The sequence below is a fragment of the Glycine max genome, chromosome 1, assembly GCF_000004515.6.
Source record: "Glycine max cultivar Williams 82 chromosome 1, Glycine_max_v4.0, whole genome shotgun sequence".
NCBI lineage: Eukaryota > Viridiplantae > Streptophyta > Magnoliopsida > Fabales > Fabaceae > Glycine > Glycine max.
Window position 1 is genome coordinate 1,811,084 of NC_016088.4, and position 17,064 is coordinate 1,828,147.

At 29.6% G+C, this 17,064-nt stretch overlaps 2 protein-coding genes across 3 annotated transcripts; both read right to left on the bottom strand.

Moving 5' to 3' along the window:
- Positions 1-5,840: 5,840 nt before the first annotated feature.
- LOC106794538 (uncharacterized) lies at positions 5,841-7,790 on the bottom strand. Its single transcript, XM_014761952.3, has 2 exons — positions 7,288-7,790; positions 5,841-6,161 (listed from the first exon to the last, which is right to left on the bottom strand). The coding sequence occupies exons 1-2, from the start codon at positions 7,462-7,464 to the stop codon at positions 5,949-5,951; spliced, it is 390 nt and encodes a 129-aa protein (XP_014617438.1). The 5' UTR covers positions 7,465-7,790; the 3' UTR covers positions 5,841-5,948.
- Positions 7,791-9,662: 1,872 nt separating this feature from the next.
- Positions 9,663-13,208, bottom strand: LOC100781634 (mitochondrial carnitine/acylcarnitine carrier-like protein-like). Of its 2 annotated transcripts, none has more exons than XM_041015804.1 (3): positions 12,806-13,208; positions 10,734-11,523; positions 9,663-10,352 (listed from the first exon to the last, which is right to left on the bottom strand). In XM_041015804.1, the coding sequence occupies exons 2-3, from the start codon at positions 11,123-11,125 to the stop codon at positions 9,851-9,853; spliced, it is 894 nt and encodes a 297-aa protein (XP_040871738.1). In that variant the 5' UTR covers positions 11,126-11,523; positions 12,806-13,208; the 3' UTR covers positions 9,663-9,850. The 2 variants fall into 2 exon arrangements, with proteins under 2 accessions (XP_040871738.1, NP_001242143.2); NM_001255214.3 differs by having other exon boundaries at positions 9,665-10,352; positions 10,734-11,125; positions 12,806-13,188.
- Between the last annotated feature and the right edge of the window lie 3,856 nt (positions 13,209-17,064).

Below are 17,064 nucleotides of genomic sequence, written 5' to 3' on the forward strand. Positions count from 1 at the left end.
CTATCTCATTATTAGAACAACTAATTAATAATTTATATGCAACTAAGCAGAGCTCGCCTGAGTAAGATAATACTAACCATATTAACTTACAACTAATATGGGGTGATATAATTGATATAAATAATCTGGTTTCTTAAAAATATGATTAGACATTCGAATCAAAATTTGCATTATAAAAGACATGTTAAAAGAGGTTAGACATTCGAATCAAAATTTGCATTATAAAAGACATGCTAAAAGAGGTTAACTCATTGAATAGATTTCAATATTTCAAAGAATTAACCTTGGCTCCTATAGATTTTCTATTTTTAGAAAAACTAACCAAACTTACATACCATAGCACTTGCTTTTCAAGTAATTGACATAATAAAGGCTTTTAATCTTTTATGAAATTATAGTTAGAGGTCAATTTTACATACCAAAATGAACACAAACATGATTCAATTAATTTCAATAGTCATCAAGGACTAAGCGCAAATTAATTTCAAATGTATTTTTAATTGAATAAAGATAATTAAGATAAGATAAAAACATAATTTATGCATTTAATATAAAAAAGGGGTGTACCCTTTTATTTTCTATACATTTTTTTTGAATTAGGAGTGAAATAAGGACGAAAGAAATTGAAATGATAGAAATAAAATAGAAATATAATGAAAAAGATATGTTATTTAAATGGGTAGAACAAATGAATGAAAAATATTCTCTTCACTTGTTTGGACTAGTGGAAAAAAGAGTGGAAATAAATAAGTAAATTATATAAAAATGTTTTATATTAATTAAAACTTTTTTTTGCTCTGTTATTTTTATTTATTAACATAAAAGTATTGGCTAGTTATCATTGTTTTTAAAGAAAAACAAAGTGTTAATGTTAACATTATAATTACTTAATTAGTGATTTTTCATCTTAGAATGTTAAAAGAAACTATTTTTTTATGGTAGTTTATATATTAAGTTTTGCAAGTCAATAGCAACAATCTTACAAGTAGAAAAATATTTTGTGAATAATAGACAATAGTAAACTAAGTAATATCTTTTTTAGATTTGTAAAAAATATTTTTATTTTTTATAGTAATAAAAAATATATATTTTTAATAAAACTATTAATCTATTTTTTTTATAAAATATATATAGCTATGTTTTAAAATATCTGTATACAAGAGGACTTTATTGATTGTCTCGCTCTCGATCCATAAAATGTGAGAAAATCTCTTAACTTTATTGGTTTATTCTTGATTAAAAAAGTATTAAACACTTCTGTATTAGTGTATGTGCAAATGTTGTAGAGTTTTTTTTTCTTACTTTTCGGGTCAATGAAAAGATAGTATAAATACTTCACATGTTAATTAACTAGCTTTGTTTGATATGAAGGGATCAAATAATTATAAGAAACAAAAATTATATAAATTCATACTTGAATAACATTTGAAAAAAATGTGACAACCCATGCATAATATTATATAAGAAGAAGAGTATTAGGATATATAAAGTGGTTAGCTAGCATTCTTATCAGCACGAAGAGTATTAACACACCTTCTAATACATCTTTTTATTATACATTTTATATTGATTATAATTTATTAAAAATATATATGATAAAAAGAAAGACTCATTAAACAAAGCGTGAGACAAAAAAATTATAATTTTAATAAATTTAAATTAATAATAAAGAATGCATTAAAAAGTGTGCATTAGAGAGTGCGTGGTTAATATTTTTCTATTAGTATTATTAATTTTGTGTCTAGATTGAAGAAATTAACTAAACGAGTTTTACATAAATAGTTGGCGAGTATATCCACATTAACTGAGTGGATGATGAATTTATAAAGTATTATTACTGATAATATAAAATATAAAATAATGCATTTAAATCTTTTAAAATTTGATTTTTTTAAATAATTAAATTAATATAATATCATTTTAACGATAATTTATAAAATTGTCATTATACTTGATATTGATTGAATGTTTTAAATATTGATGAAAATAATGTAAAAATATTTTTTAATTGAATATCCAATTAATAAAAATAATAATTTAACTTGATACAAATAATTGTCAAATACACGTCACAAAATGAGATGATATATAACTATATGAAAAAGAATATTATATATATATATATATATATAAAAGATGGATTACAATAATTAGACAATATTATACAATGTTTCAAAACATTCCCCCCAATTAAAATCATTAATTATCACATCACAACACAGTAAATATAAAATTGAAATTTATATAATAAGCTGATTAGTTTTAAAATTGACCATATATACTCATTTATTAAATCGTGCATAATTACAAAACTTAGAGAGTAGCAACAAGTCAACCACTATTAACATATAGTAACTTAATGATAAGTATCTAAAGCACATGCTGATGATGGCCAAAGTCAATTCTAATAAAAGTTGCAACTTGAAACATCCACATGTATGGATGTGTGTCAAGAGATCCAATTTAGTTAATTAAATAAGAGTGTATGGGTTATAAAATTTTTGACATTATTTTTTATTTTTGCAGATAAAAAAATATCAATATGTACTTTAACATGGGAACAATAGAAACTTACCACAATACTTTTGGTCTATAATAAATTAAATCAAAATTATTTAGATTTTTCAAATTCTCTATTCTATACTACTAGTACAGTATATGGTTATTAATTTATATTAAAAAATCGTATATGGGTTTGGTTGGGGTGCCAATCGGTTTTCCCATTACAGCTATCATCACCCCATTTATAGCAAAGAGAAAAATTAATATTAAAGATGGTAGTATCCCACATTATGATAATACAAATGCATTCATGTCATGGTTTCGGGTCAAAGGGGGCAATTAAGATTCCTTCACGACAAGTTGAATAAAATATGGGGATGTTACGCGAAGCATCCTAAGTCACTGGAAGTTCCTGTGCTTGTAAATGATGACCATGATTAATTGTTTTCATAATTCATATTTCATTGTTTTGCTTAGATTAATGAATATATCTAATGCTTGCATCATCTCATTCAAATGGTGGTTAATTAGCATTTAATGAGTGACAAATCTCCTGAAGTTGAAAAGAAACCCTAGGTATAGGAGAATAATGCGTGAGGAACTCATCAAATAGTTATAAGTGTTTGTATAGGAAAGAATAATACTTTTATTTTTATATTTATTTTCAGTTGGATATATACTTGCACATACAATATAGGCTCATAATTAATTCCATTTCGTCCCTGGGAATTTGTAAGAGCAAAATGGCCCACAAGACATTGCCGAGATGCTTGGGGTTTCCAAGTCCACAAAGTGTTGCGTTATGTCAACTGCAAGTTGCAGAAGCTACCCACCTCTCCTAGCATTTTATTTTATGCATTACCTTCATGGATCCACACCACTAATTCACTAAAAATAATATCAACAATATAATTTCTACAATAATTTCTACGTATCTATCTTTTTTTCTTTGATCTCTTTTCATTAATTACACCACCTATTTCGATGCATATCTATATCTATTCTCTTCTTATTTCTCTTGCGTATGTAAAAGGTTAATGTATACATAACTCAAATATAATATTGGAGCATGGGGTTTAATTATGGGCTTCAACATGAAGTCGCAATTGAAGACATCATTATCTTAGAACGGTTTGCCCCGATGAAAGGGAAGATTAGTCATTTAGTTGGGTACCAAAAAGAAACTTAAATATTTTTTGATTACAAAAAAAAATATAATATTGGAGTGACATTTTTTTGATGTTAATTCTCTAGTTGATAAGAGAAAAAAGACGACTAATCTGAACTTCAATTAAAAATAAATAAAGTCTGATAAAATTATTTTTATTAAAGATTGAATTTATGTGCTATCTAAATTATTTAACCTTAATTTTAGTCCATTAATCATTTGATTTAGAATGTGATATTGATTGCTTAATATATCTGAAATAGAGAAAATTAAGTACACCCAAAAACAAAGTGAAATTAAGTTGACTAATAAATATAGAGATATTAATGTAGTTATTCTCCGACTCTCAGTTTTGAACGCAATGCAATTAGATTAATGTGCTACGGCACAATTCTAGAAGAATCTGATGACAATATTTTATCGAAAAATAAAAGCTGAAACCACTAAGGGAATATATTATTGGATCAATTGAGGAAGTTCAGGATTATGATTGTTGTCTCTATTAATAATGGTGCATAAAATAATAAAACTTGGTAGACATTGAAATAATTTCATTGGTTGGTGCATCCAAAAGATAACTAAAGTCTAAAGATGATGTTCATGGCACAACTAGAAACTGTCTGCTTGTAGCCACCATTTGATTCCATTATTATGATGAAATGAACTCTTTCTTTTAAAATTTTCTTTTCCATAGCGATAATTTCACAAAAAACTTTCCTATGGATGTATTATGAGGTCATCTGAATTAGACAGATTAATTAGTTCGCCAACATGCTCAAAATTAGACATAAGGTTACATAGAAATCTGATTAATTTTTAAGTTTGTGTGTGTAAAAGAATATAACAAATCAAACCTTAAATCAATTTATGTATATTAATTAAGAGATTATTCTCTAGATTTTGGTTGGAAGAAATTTCAGGTCAAAAAAAGAAAAACTGATATCAAATTTTCTTTTTTCTGATTCTAATTTTTCTTTCTCTTTGGGAAATAAAAGTTTCTCCTTAATCCTACTTAGAGAGAAAATTTCGTTTCTATCCTTTTCTTCATAAAGTGTTTATAAAGAGAACATCAAATACAACTTTTTCACGATTAAATTAAGAGAGATGCTATATGTTACGAAATTAATCTCTATGGAAGTAAATAAAAAAAAGTTCTTTTTTTATTGGTTAAAAAGTTAAATTAAAAAAGGAAAATAAAGGCATTTGATCACAGAAATCATAGAGAACCATTGATTTAAAGTTTTCGTGCTTAAACGTTTTGTGCGATTTAGCAATTTTCTAAAATTAAATAAAATTTCAACACGAGAATATCCATTTCATTTAAATTGCAAGATTCACGAATCACGATCACAAATAAGTATTTATCATTTTAAATTTCGTGGTCATGAAAAGATCTCCTAGCCGGCAGTAAGAGCAGGCGCTGCTGCTCATCATGTTCCTTTTTTAATTGATACCATGAAAAGTAATAAGCACAACGCCAAATATTCGATTTTTTTTATAGTTATTTTATATATGTGCCATTGTTAAGGCACGATCACGTAGTTCTCTTTAGGCCTTTCATTAGTGGGTGTATCCGATTCCAATTCCTTAATAAATGAATTTTTAAATGCACTTTCTTTAGCTGAGAGTACATTATATTGAGAATTATAGGAATGTGATATCATTCACAAATAATTTTAATATTTAAATATGTGATTAAGTATTTGATTCTTATAATCCTATATATATATATAGAATAAAAATAAAAATATTAAAAGAAGTCAGCCTTTAAATAAGTACTAGCTAAAGATTATTCTTTGCCTTTGAACCTTAAAAAAACAAAAAGGAATAGATTTTAAACAGACATCCAAATTCCAATACAACCGTAGCTCCATTTTGTTTTTCTAAGAAATTATGTATTTCACCCACATTTACTTTAATCAATGCTAAGTGCACAACATTTTGGCTCTATTAAAAAAGTGTCATGTGATAATATAATATTTTTAAGTACCAAATTAAACAAACTATTAGTACATCAAATTTGATTATTCCCTAAACGCATCATTAGTTTTATGTTATATATTAAATCAGTAACATTTAAAAACTCTAGGCCTGTCCAAACGATGAGATCAATGGCATCTCTCTTCCAATAATTCGACTTAAATAATTAGAAATATTGGATTGTCTGAATCTGAAACCAAATGTAGTGTAATTACAGTTTATGATTTCAAATGTAGTTGAATCTACCAAAATCTAACCTCACATACTTTATTGTAATAAAGCAATGTACCACATAAGTTCAAACCCAACCACATAAATGTCTATTAATGCTCAGGGTGGAGCCAAAAGCAGTAAAAAGAAAAAACCAATATAAAGCGTATATCAGCAACCTAGTAGTTTTAAATGTGGCCAATTTGCATTTCTTTTCATTCTTCTTTGTTCTATTCTTCACCACCTGCTGCTTAGGAAGGCACGAGTTTTTAATTTCTTGCTTCTCACTCACACATTTTTCCTGCACCGATATATTTGTCAAACATAGATGATATTCATTATTCATTCCAATAATAGCATAGGATTCTGTAACTGTAACCAGCAGCAACACCATGTAAATGACTTCTGTGTTTTGTGAATAAAACTACTTTTTTTTTTATTAAGATATGCTGCAAAAGATGTTGCCAATGTAATAATAATATAAAACAGAAATGCTATAATACACTCTGCCTACGATGTTGCTAGCAATTGATTTACATTTTCGCATCATAAACCAATTGCAGGCTCTTTGGACTTTACTGCTTAATTAATTTAGATACAACCAAAAAGGAAAAGATAACATACTAGAAGCTCCATTAACTCATGATGCACATGATTTGTTTCTTTATAATCTGTGTGAGCATACACACTATGTGGTCCTCTTGCAAATTTTCATGTTAGGTATACCTTATACAAAAGCTCAAACCGAGTATTCTAATCTAACTAGAGTTGGGTACATTTTTTTAGGGTGAAAGAGACACATTATGTTAATATATTTTCTCAATTCTAGTGGTTATCATTTTATTTTTTAGGTAAAATTATATTTTTGGTCTCTCTAATTGTCTCTAATTTAAATTTTAATTCTCTTTTATTCATGAATTTAATCCTCTAATTATGTTCAATTTTGTGAATGTGGTCTCTAAGCCCAGACTTAAACGTTAATGTTACAAAAACAATCATATGTTCCTTTATAATAGTTAATGTTTAAATGGAGACCATCTTTACGGAATTAGACATAGTTGAAAGATTAAATTCATAAATAAATTTAAAGAAAAATTAAAATCAAAATTAGAAATAATTAGAGAATCAAAGCCTTGATTGCTTATGAAATTTCAAGCTATCAATGTCTAAAATCAGGAAGTTACCTATTTTTTATTCTTTGCTATAACAGGACAATATTTAGATATCTAGGGCCGAAATTCCAAGCCCTCATTGCTTATGAAATTTAGTTTGACCGGTGGATGGTTACAGTTAATAAAAAAAATTACAGGGGTTAGTTGTAAACAAGTAAATTATAATGTTAAACATTTCATTTCATTTCTCAAAAAAATTACTATATAGGCAATTCACTACTGTTATTTTGGTAATGATTTTTTTTCTTTTCTTACCAGGGATATTTCAGGTGTCTTGATAGGAACTAATCCTTTCTCTCCATTATTTGGGAGATTGTTGAAAGTTGGAAATGAGTAGCATATTTCTCTCTTGGAACCCTGGCTGGACGAAGACTCCCCAGAAGTTTGTGTGGAATAATGGGACAAAGGGAGAGAGCTGCCACTAGAATCCATCTCTACGTAAAGCTAAAAGAACAAGCACTTTGTTGTATTAGTTTCCACGGTAGCTAGAATAATAAAACTTTAGAATAATTAAACTAAAGTAATACATCCCATCTGATCTAGAACGTATATAAATCTGATTTTATGGTAATCCTGATACACAAAATAGTGATGATTCTCAGCAATATAGGTGAGTGTGACCGTGTGATGTATGTTGTAAGATAATTGATGCGTGTGTGAAAAGGGTGTTATTTTCTTAGGCATATTCCAGCTACATGTAGATGAAGCATCAATGGTTTTCATGAGCTACTTGAAATTGATTCCCTAAACGATAAGCTTTTTTTTTGCAAGTTGTTTATGTCATCACAGTTGTGGGCTTTCCTATTTCTATGATTATCTCAGGAAGCTAAGTATGCTGATCAGTAATCAAGATATACTTTATTTTAATCAATACAGCAACCGGTGATGTTTGTTGTCTAATTATGGAAATTGATTTTCTTTTAGCAAAATAAAAAAAAGTAGGCTTAAATGTAAACTTGTTCTTCCTGATTTTCAAAAGCTGCAATTTTGTTCATCCTATTTTAAAATAGAAACATTATATCTCATATTTTTCAAAATGGATCATTTAAGTCTCGTTTAAAATAGTGATCCTCCTTTTATGAAATATACAATTTTAATCTTTCTATTAAATGCAAAAAATATTTATTAATAAAAAATTAATCTAATATGACCCAAATTTAATGATATAATACAAAATTATTTGTTTAATCCACATTTCATATCTTAACTATTAAAATATTTTTATTTTAAAATAAGAAAACTAAATCACATATTTTATAAAAATGAGGATTAAATATTTCTATTTTAAAATAAAAAAATTAAAATTACAGATTTTAAAAAATAAAAAGACTGTGTCTTTATTTTAAAATAAAAAACTAAAATTATGAATTTTAAAATATAAGAAACCACAATTGCATTTAAGCCAAAAAGTTAAATAGTTGATGCACCGGATGTAAAGGTTTCTATCATCTAACTACAAGTTAACATCGATCTATAATAATTAGTAAGTTGATTTTCACGATAACTGCGCATAGAGATTGAAATTAAAAAAAAAATGTGCCAGATATAATTATTATTGACAAAAGGAGTGATCATGAAAAGCTCACACAATGAACTCCAAATGGTCCAGCCTAGCAATGAGAGAGATGGAAGAGTCATGAGAGGGTAGTTTGAGGTCATCCATTTGCCACTTTGGGATTTGTTTGTGTTTTGATCATATAAAAATGATGTGTACTTATTATGTATCTAGTGCTTGCTTTCCTCACTCAACAAAGAAATAACAAACAAACAAAAATCAACTGTGCTTTTAATTGGGACATTTACTCGTTCCCTCGTTTTCCTTGGACCGAGATTTTTTGAGGGTCATACATTAGTTTGTTATGGTACGTGGTACGTGCCAGTGACCATCCTATATATATATATATATATATATATATGAAAAAAAGGTTCATTGCGATGGATAGAATTAGCTAGGTAGGAACAAGAGTAGCAGGTGTGATGTGCTGTAATTAAAAGGGTAAGACTAGGTATAAGATTGAATTAATCCAGATATTTTGCAAATTTTAAGGTGGATTTTCAGAGTTTTTGCTTTAAATTTGTTAATTTTGGGGGTCTTTAGGCTATATTGTAGAATCGTCTATTGTTTTACGTGCTCTAAATATGAATACATAATATTTAACTCAAAACCCATGGATTTTTTACTGTATCAAATATAACTTTTTGTTTTAACGATATATTACTTCATTAAAATATTACTCTCATTGGTTTGCCTGGAATTCAGACACATAATTGAACATTACTATGAGTAAAATATCAAATTATTTTTAAAAATCACCATAATCATACTTAGCATGTTTTATATCTTACGAATATAGTTAACAATTTTACCTACACAGTTACTTTTCAAAGTCCAAAATTGAAAGTTTTGTTAATTAAGATACAATGTGTGATCTAATTCTTGCAATTTCAAATGATTCTATCCTAATATTGTGGATTAAAAAAATTTCAAGCAACAACAACAACACCAACGCCTTATCCCACTAGGTGGGGTCGGCTACATGGATCAACTTCCGCCATAATGTTCTATCAAGTACCATATTTCTATCCAAACCATTAAAAAAATTTCAAGCATGAAGATAAAAACACAACTCTGAAATAAAAAGGCTGCATGCATATTACCACGGGTGAAAGAATGATTCCTTGAAGCAATAACAAGTTAAGCCTTTGTGGCTATATTGTAATTGCAATGCATGAAATGGAAATGTTTTTGGAATTAAAAGGAAAAGGAAACATGTGCACCCAATGGCACCCCTCCTATCAAGCCTGCTGTATGAATTATTCATCCCAGAGCTGATCTTGTCATCTCATAAGCCAAGAAGCAAGCTGCATTGGCAGGAACACTTCGGGCCATTGCAGGACCAAAACCCTTATAAAGGCCCTTGATCCCCTCAGAAGCTGAAATTCTTCTGAAAGCATCAATTGAACCAGAGAACTTTGGGTTTTTGTAATCATCTACTTGAATCACACTCTTAACAACATCAGTCGGGTAAACCATGAGCCAGAAAGCAGCTCCAGCCACACCTCCAGCAAGCATCAGAGAACCTCTACCCAGTCCTGAGGTATCAGTGCCACCTGCAAGTAATCGCTTTAATGCTTCATATACACCAAACATTGCAGCATTTCCAGGTACTTCGCGAGCCATGGTGGGAACCAAGCCCTTGAAAAGACCTTTTACGCCCCCTTCTGACCTGAGAACTTGCCTGGCCACATCCATGGGTCCCCCATATTTCACTGCCACTGCAGCTGTTCCAGTGCCAGCTAGCACACTTTGTGCTTGCAATCTGATATTCACAATGAGACAAAATCAATAAATACATAGTTTGAGTACTTAATATGAAAAATGGATTCAGTTAAAGTTAACCAAGACTAATCTGCAGCTCAATTCATTCAGCTTATTCTCATGACTATCTAATTTCATGTCAACCACCAGATACATGATTGAAATTGATTACATGAGAACTTAAAGAAGAAACATCTCTTAGAAAACAAGGAAAAAAAAACTTAGTTCTAGCTAGAAAAGTTATTAGTTTTCAAAGAGGTCAAAATCTACAAAAAAATTTAGAAGTAGAAAAAAGAAACTACAGATATAGAAGTTGATAGAAAGAAAATACAGGAAATGCAACTAAATCATGACAATTAAAGCATCATCAATGACCTCTGACCTGCATTTGATCAATTCAGTTGGGCAAGCTAGAAAAGAAACAGCAACTCCAGCTCCAGCTCCACAAACAACCTGCTGATTTATTGTGAGGGTAGCACCGGGATGCGACCTCAGTAATGCTTCCATTTGTCCCCTAACTGTAAACAGGACAGCATTGAAGGCAGCTACTGTGGCAAGTGGGGCTCCCATACCCTTGTATAAACCCCTTGGCCCTTCAGCTGCCACCGTCTGCTTGACAGCATCAATTGCACCAGAATACTTGGGAAGCTGGCCGGGGAGTGGTGTTGGCTGGCTCTGGAGCTTGACCTTGATGGTGTCAAATGGGTGTCCAACTATCAGTTGTGCTGCCCCTCCAACAGTCCCAGCTGTTAGGTCCTTTGCCACATCTCCCATCTGAAAATTCAGAATTCCAAGAATGAAAACTGAGGATTAAGACAAGTAACTGAACATGTGAAGTAAAATTACTATCACAATAAAATTTATGATTCTTGAGAAAACAGCTCATTTAAAGAATACTGGAGAAAACATAAATCTTGGTCATGCACTTTATCTCTACAGAAGCATTGAACAGGATTGTATGGTGTCTGTTTCTTATTAATTTCTTTGTCCGCATGAAAATGTGCCTGAAGTTCAAGTAATATATGATGTTTTTTGGGGTAAATTTATAGCCAAGAGAAAAGCTAGACTTCATCAAAGTAAGCCCCCATTTTAGGGCCTAAAGTTTTAAGCCTCATTCACACCCGTCCATAACTGTGCAAAATCTGATGCCAGAAATAAATCCAAATAAATTCCTGTAATAGCCAATAGTGACAACATCTGGTTAGGCTTGGAAGGAAAGGAAGGGAAAAAGTTGCCGGTATCAAGATCAAAGCTTGTTATGAATACATGCACTACCTTTTCTTTAACTTCATTTCCTTTCTATCGAAAGATGCATGGGAAACCAAAAAAGGAAAGGAAATAGTGAAACCCATCTTCATGTTGAGGTCTCAGATAACAGTTTTTGAAATGTACTCATGATCATACTCACATTGATATTAAAAAAAAAAAATACATGATCACACCAATTGAAACAGAAAATGGAGACTTAAAATATTAAAAAGACTCAAATAAATATAATAAAAATCAAAGTTATAAAAAGATTATACAATAAAGTAAACTAACAGAATGTTGAAAAATATAACAATTGTAACAACATTAAGTGTTCTCCTACACAACAGCATAAGGAGTGAGAACAAACTGAAGTAAATATTTATACTTCCATTCATGCATATTCTACTCTCTTAATCAATGATTCATGTGTTGTAGTTGAATAGTGATTAAAAACTTCAGAAGTGACAGATGAGAAAGCATCAACAGCCATAGAGAAATTCTGCAAGAAATACATGTTCATATATGCAACACAGAGTATATACTCATGCATCATCCTTTCCAGCAGCAGCAGGTTCGTTTTAAGGTTTTCAAAAGCTCAACTTCATTCATATTTTATATAAAATAAACTGAAAGGCATGTCCTGAGATCCTGCAAATACATCTTAGAGCTAGAACCGTTTTTCTTATGCCAGTCTTATTTAAAGACATATGACATTCAATTCACATCCCTTTGTGATCAACCATATACTTGATGCCCATGGTCCATTAACTCTCTCATAGGATATCCAGATACAACAAAAAAGTGAAATTAAAAGCGGTTCAAATTGAAACAGGTTAAGCAAAGTGACAATCCATCTTCCACTGTTTTTGCTTCATAGATTAGAAAAATAACCACATATTGCTTACAAAAAACCATTCCTTTTGCTCATTTAACGAAGCACCCACAAATTCACACACAGCTTCAAGACAAATTCCCGAAAATAACAACGAATGAAACACAATAGATGCAGTGACAAACGTATCAATCAAGTTAATGATCGTCTAACTAAATTAGATTCCCCAGAAATTAAAAAAAAAAAGAAGCTATTTTATCAATCAAACATCAAAGGTAGAATACAAATAGAGTTTAAGGAATCGGATCACCATCGACACGTGCATTTATTCATCTCAAAAAATGAACTTTAGAAGAAAGCTAGAATGTTACCGTGCTTTCGCTGGTTCCCAATTAAATGGATGAAGAAAGAATCAAGTTCAACCAACACTTTTGTCAGAAAAGCAGAGTGAAGAAAAGGGTAGAATTGTATGTAGAATAGAAGACGATGAGAGAGGTTTTGATTGAAATGGAAGGGGTTCAAAATCAAAAGAAGGGGTGTTAGGTGAATCTCTGAGGTGGGTTTCTCAGGTGACAGATAATGATCCAAATGCAAGACACACGAAAATAGTAAGAGTCACAGAACCAGAACAAAGTTTTGAGAGATATGTGCAATGCAACGCACAAATGCAGAGAGGTTGAGATGACGACAGAGGATTTGTCACAAACTCACTCTGTCTGTCTGTCTGTCTGTGCCTCCAATGAATCACAGTTACAAAATTATAGTGGACACTCTACACACACACGAGACGTGGAAATTCAATTTATTTTCATACAAATATTTATTTATGCAAAAAAGGAAAAGGAAGATTGATGTAGTAGTGACTAGTGAGAGAAAAAATAATATTAAAAATATTTTATATAAATAATATATCTTAAAAGCATGATTAAAAAATTTAAAATAAAAATATTTTTACTGAGAAATAGAAAATTATATTATTTATAATTTTTTTTATGTTTTTTTATATTTATATAATAAATATATTTTATTTAAATTTTTTAACCAAGACAGATTCATAATATAATATGAATGTCACCAACCAATGGATGCGCCCATCACAAAGTTCACGAAATAATACGATAGAAGTGAACTTGTACTATTTTCAGTCCAAATCCCAAGTAGTAGGTAATAACTTGATGTTTGGTCCGTTTTAAAAAGTAACGTGCCATATTTGACACGAATTTTCGCCTGAAAGGTAGCAAAATTTTGATATTCAGTAATAATTACTTATTTTATTTAGCAGTTTTTTATTTAAAAATAAATTAAAATAACCTATGTGTCAAATATAATATAATGTGGGAACATTTGTGAGAAAAATATATTATGAGATTCCAAAATCGCATAAAAAACGAAAAATATTTAGTAGTAAACTGTTGTTTCATTGTAAACAGAGAAACTGACCACATGTTTAATTATGTGGCAGGCTAACTTAGGGTAGGTTTAAAATGAATTACATAGGAAAAAAAACATGTAAATTAAAATTAAAAAGCGTGAGATCTACGTTAAATATTAAATTTTTTTCCTCGATTCATCTTCTCTTATTATTAGCAACCAAACCATCCCTTAACGTGCGTCATTGAAAGCAGCGAAACACTATTTTGGTGTAACACATCACTGCCTCAAGCATGCGCTTAATTGATATGTTCTTTAACTGACCACCACTCTAAACACCCACTAATATTCATAAAAAGTGCTTTCAACAAAGGAAAAAAAGTGTTAGCAAAAAATAATCTTTTCATGTTAAATTTAAAGCAACAAATTCATATTCAGAATCTTGTATTTATTTCTTCGATATAAAATATACATGTAAATGTAAATATTAAATAACATTTATTAAAAATAAACACAGATTTAAATGCCATGCCATGTCAACGAAAACATTCATATCAAGTTTTTCTTTTTGTTACAACATCCTTATCAAGTTTACCAACCTCAATCTCAAACGTCACGCCGTTTCATTGCTATTCTTGGCCAGCATATCCTTTTTTAATAATTCTTCACGAGAAATGAAATTCTAAACATTCAGCAAATTTTTTCTTACTGCATTAAACACTTGAATACATATTTCAAAAGCGGGCGATATTCGTCGCAGATATTTTGTGTAGCTTTTTCAATTAGGAGTTGTTTTAAAAATCTTGTTATTGATTATATGTGTGTTGTCTTGAACCATAGGGGAACATGTTTGCCTTATTTACATCTTTTCCGTTAAATGAATTAAATACTATATTCAAGAATAGTTAATTACCCGAGAAACTGTCTTTTTCAACATGTGTTTATTCAACATATGTGGGTTACTCACTTGAATCAGGTTGGGTTTTCTATTAAAGTCAGCCATATATACAATAATTAGTATTGTGGAAATGGTAAGGACAAAAGAAAAAGTAAGAGCTTCCAAAAAAAATTGAAAAATACTTCATCCTATCTATACCATAACAGAGTTTCGAGCAATCCATCTCCACCTCAAGTCCTAGACATCCTTTTTTATAAAAAAAATATTTAATTTAATTTGTATATAGATTTTAGAATGGTAATACAAATCTCATACTTAATTGAGCATATTTGGAATTTGTGTATCACATCACACTTTTTGATAATGGTCTTCAATTTGGTTTCTACTCAGTCTTTTCGCAATTTTCCTGTTTTCATTATTTTGTCATCTTATTCTTTCTCTCTATAGTTGATCTCATTTGTAGTAAAACAAAGAAGTAAAGAACAATGACCCCAAATTAAGAAACTGAAAGCTGTGAAATTAAAATTTTGAACTCCTAATACAGTAATATATTAAAATGTAATGGTAATGACTTTCTGTAAAAAAGTGTGTTTGGGGGGGTGATACCGATAACTCATCCTTAAAATTTGAGAGGAACATCATAAAAAACACGAAACCTGCTTTGGGAAAGTGCACATTCCCAGCACAAAGTAAGACTTGATAATTACAATGATTACAAATTTACATAGAACAAATTGACAGGTGAAAGAATCAGCAATCAGCACTCTTCCAAACATATCGTAAAGCCCAATATCATTTTTTTCTTTTTCAACAGGATTGTCATACCACTTGTGATCAGCCCCAAATGTGCATATATGATATTCACATCCAACATAGTATCAAACCACCATCCACCATTTTCCATATGATTGGTAGTAGTAGTAGTAGTAAATATTGGGAAGCAATTAGAAGTCCAACCATAAATGCAGATGATAGAACTCCATCTTGAAAATTTTTCAAGTTAAAAAACCCCTGAAATGTGAAAAATCATGGTACAATAAGATGACAATGATGGCAGCAACGATCAATAATAAAAAGAGGGTTTAGCAGAAGCAGAGCTTACTGAATTCCACTGCCACCTCTGCAAATACCAGAATCAGTGCAAGTTGCAAGACTTCCATTGACGCCGTTACTGGCTATAGCTCCTCGATCCACATAGTTTAGCATGTGAATGAGACAAAATATTATAAGAAGCCTGAAATCATCACACCAAGGAGCAAGGACAAAACACTTGTGAATTGTAACATAGTGAATCAATCATGTATTACTCTGAATTTCATTTGTAACATAGTGAATCAATCATGTGTTATTATTATTATTATTTCGAATTTCAAAAAGATAAAAGGCAGAATGAAATGCAAAGATAGGTTTAGTGAGGAGAAGAAGGAACTTTTGAGCGTAAACAAGAAGGATTGGGACTTTGACCTGACTCAGATACCATTTTGGCAGCTTCTCCTTATCTCAGATTATTATTATGGATTTTAAAAGCAACAGTCTTTATATAATAGTTGAAGCAAGTCTCTGTCTTCGTTCAAGTTTCCTTTATTTCATTCATTTACGTAATCTTTCCTCCAAACTTCAACCGCCCTATAATTCATTCATTTCCTTCCCTTTTTAAATACTAATAGAAAACGTTCCATCACGTTCTTATCAAATATCGCATCTAATCAAATAATAATAACTAATTTTTTTATTACACTTAATTACATTTTTATTTAACTGTGAAATCCAAAACTAGATTAGAATTCAAAAACTTAACCACAAATTAAAAGATTAGACCAACAACTGTTGAAAAGAAGGGTAACCAAGATTAAACCAACTCACGGTTTCCTTCGTACCCATATCATGTTCAATAAAAAAAAAACTTAAAAATTGAAATTCAAGTTAAATTTAAAGAATGAAAATTATAAATATTTAAATATTTCAATACATTTTTTATCATTGTAATTTAGTGTTTTTTTTTCTGTTAGTAATTTTTTTTAATTATTGTAAATTATGTTTGTTTTGTTTTTGTCTTTAAAGCCTTTTAGATAATACTTAAATAGTAAAAAAATATTATCTAAAGGATCTTTTAAAATATAATTTTGAAGGACTAAAAACAAAATAAATAAATTTGTAAGGACTAAAAAGATATTTAAGTCTATTTTAAAATATCAAAATGTTATTTAAACATATTATTTACTCATTTTAGGCGTCATTTTATTTCATGTAATGAAAAATAAAACTTTTAATTTTCTAAGATAAAACATTCAAAAATAAATTAAGACCTCACACTAAATAAACATGATTTAGAATAAACTAAAATCTATAAAAAAAAATATT

Bases quoted from the DNA above. Each gene is read 5' to 3' on its own strand.
- LOC100781634 (XM_041015804.1), bottom strand. From the start codon at position 11,125: ATGGGAGATGTGGCAAAGGACCTAACAGCTGGGACTGTTGGAGGGGCA. The intron at 10,353-10,733 runs GTCAGAGGTCAT...TGTGAATATCAG, and splicing joins ACTGAATTGATCAAATGCAG to ATTGCAAGCACAAAGTGTGC.
- LOC106794538 (XM_014761952.3), bottom strand. From the start codon at position 7,464: ATGGATTCTAGTGGCAGCTCTCTCCCTTTGTCCCATTATTCCACACAA. The intron at 6,162-7,287 runs GTAAGAAAAGAA...ATATCGGTGCAG, and splicing joins AGACACCTGAAATATCCCTG to GAAAAATGTGTGAGTGAGAA.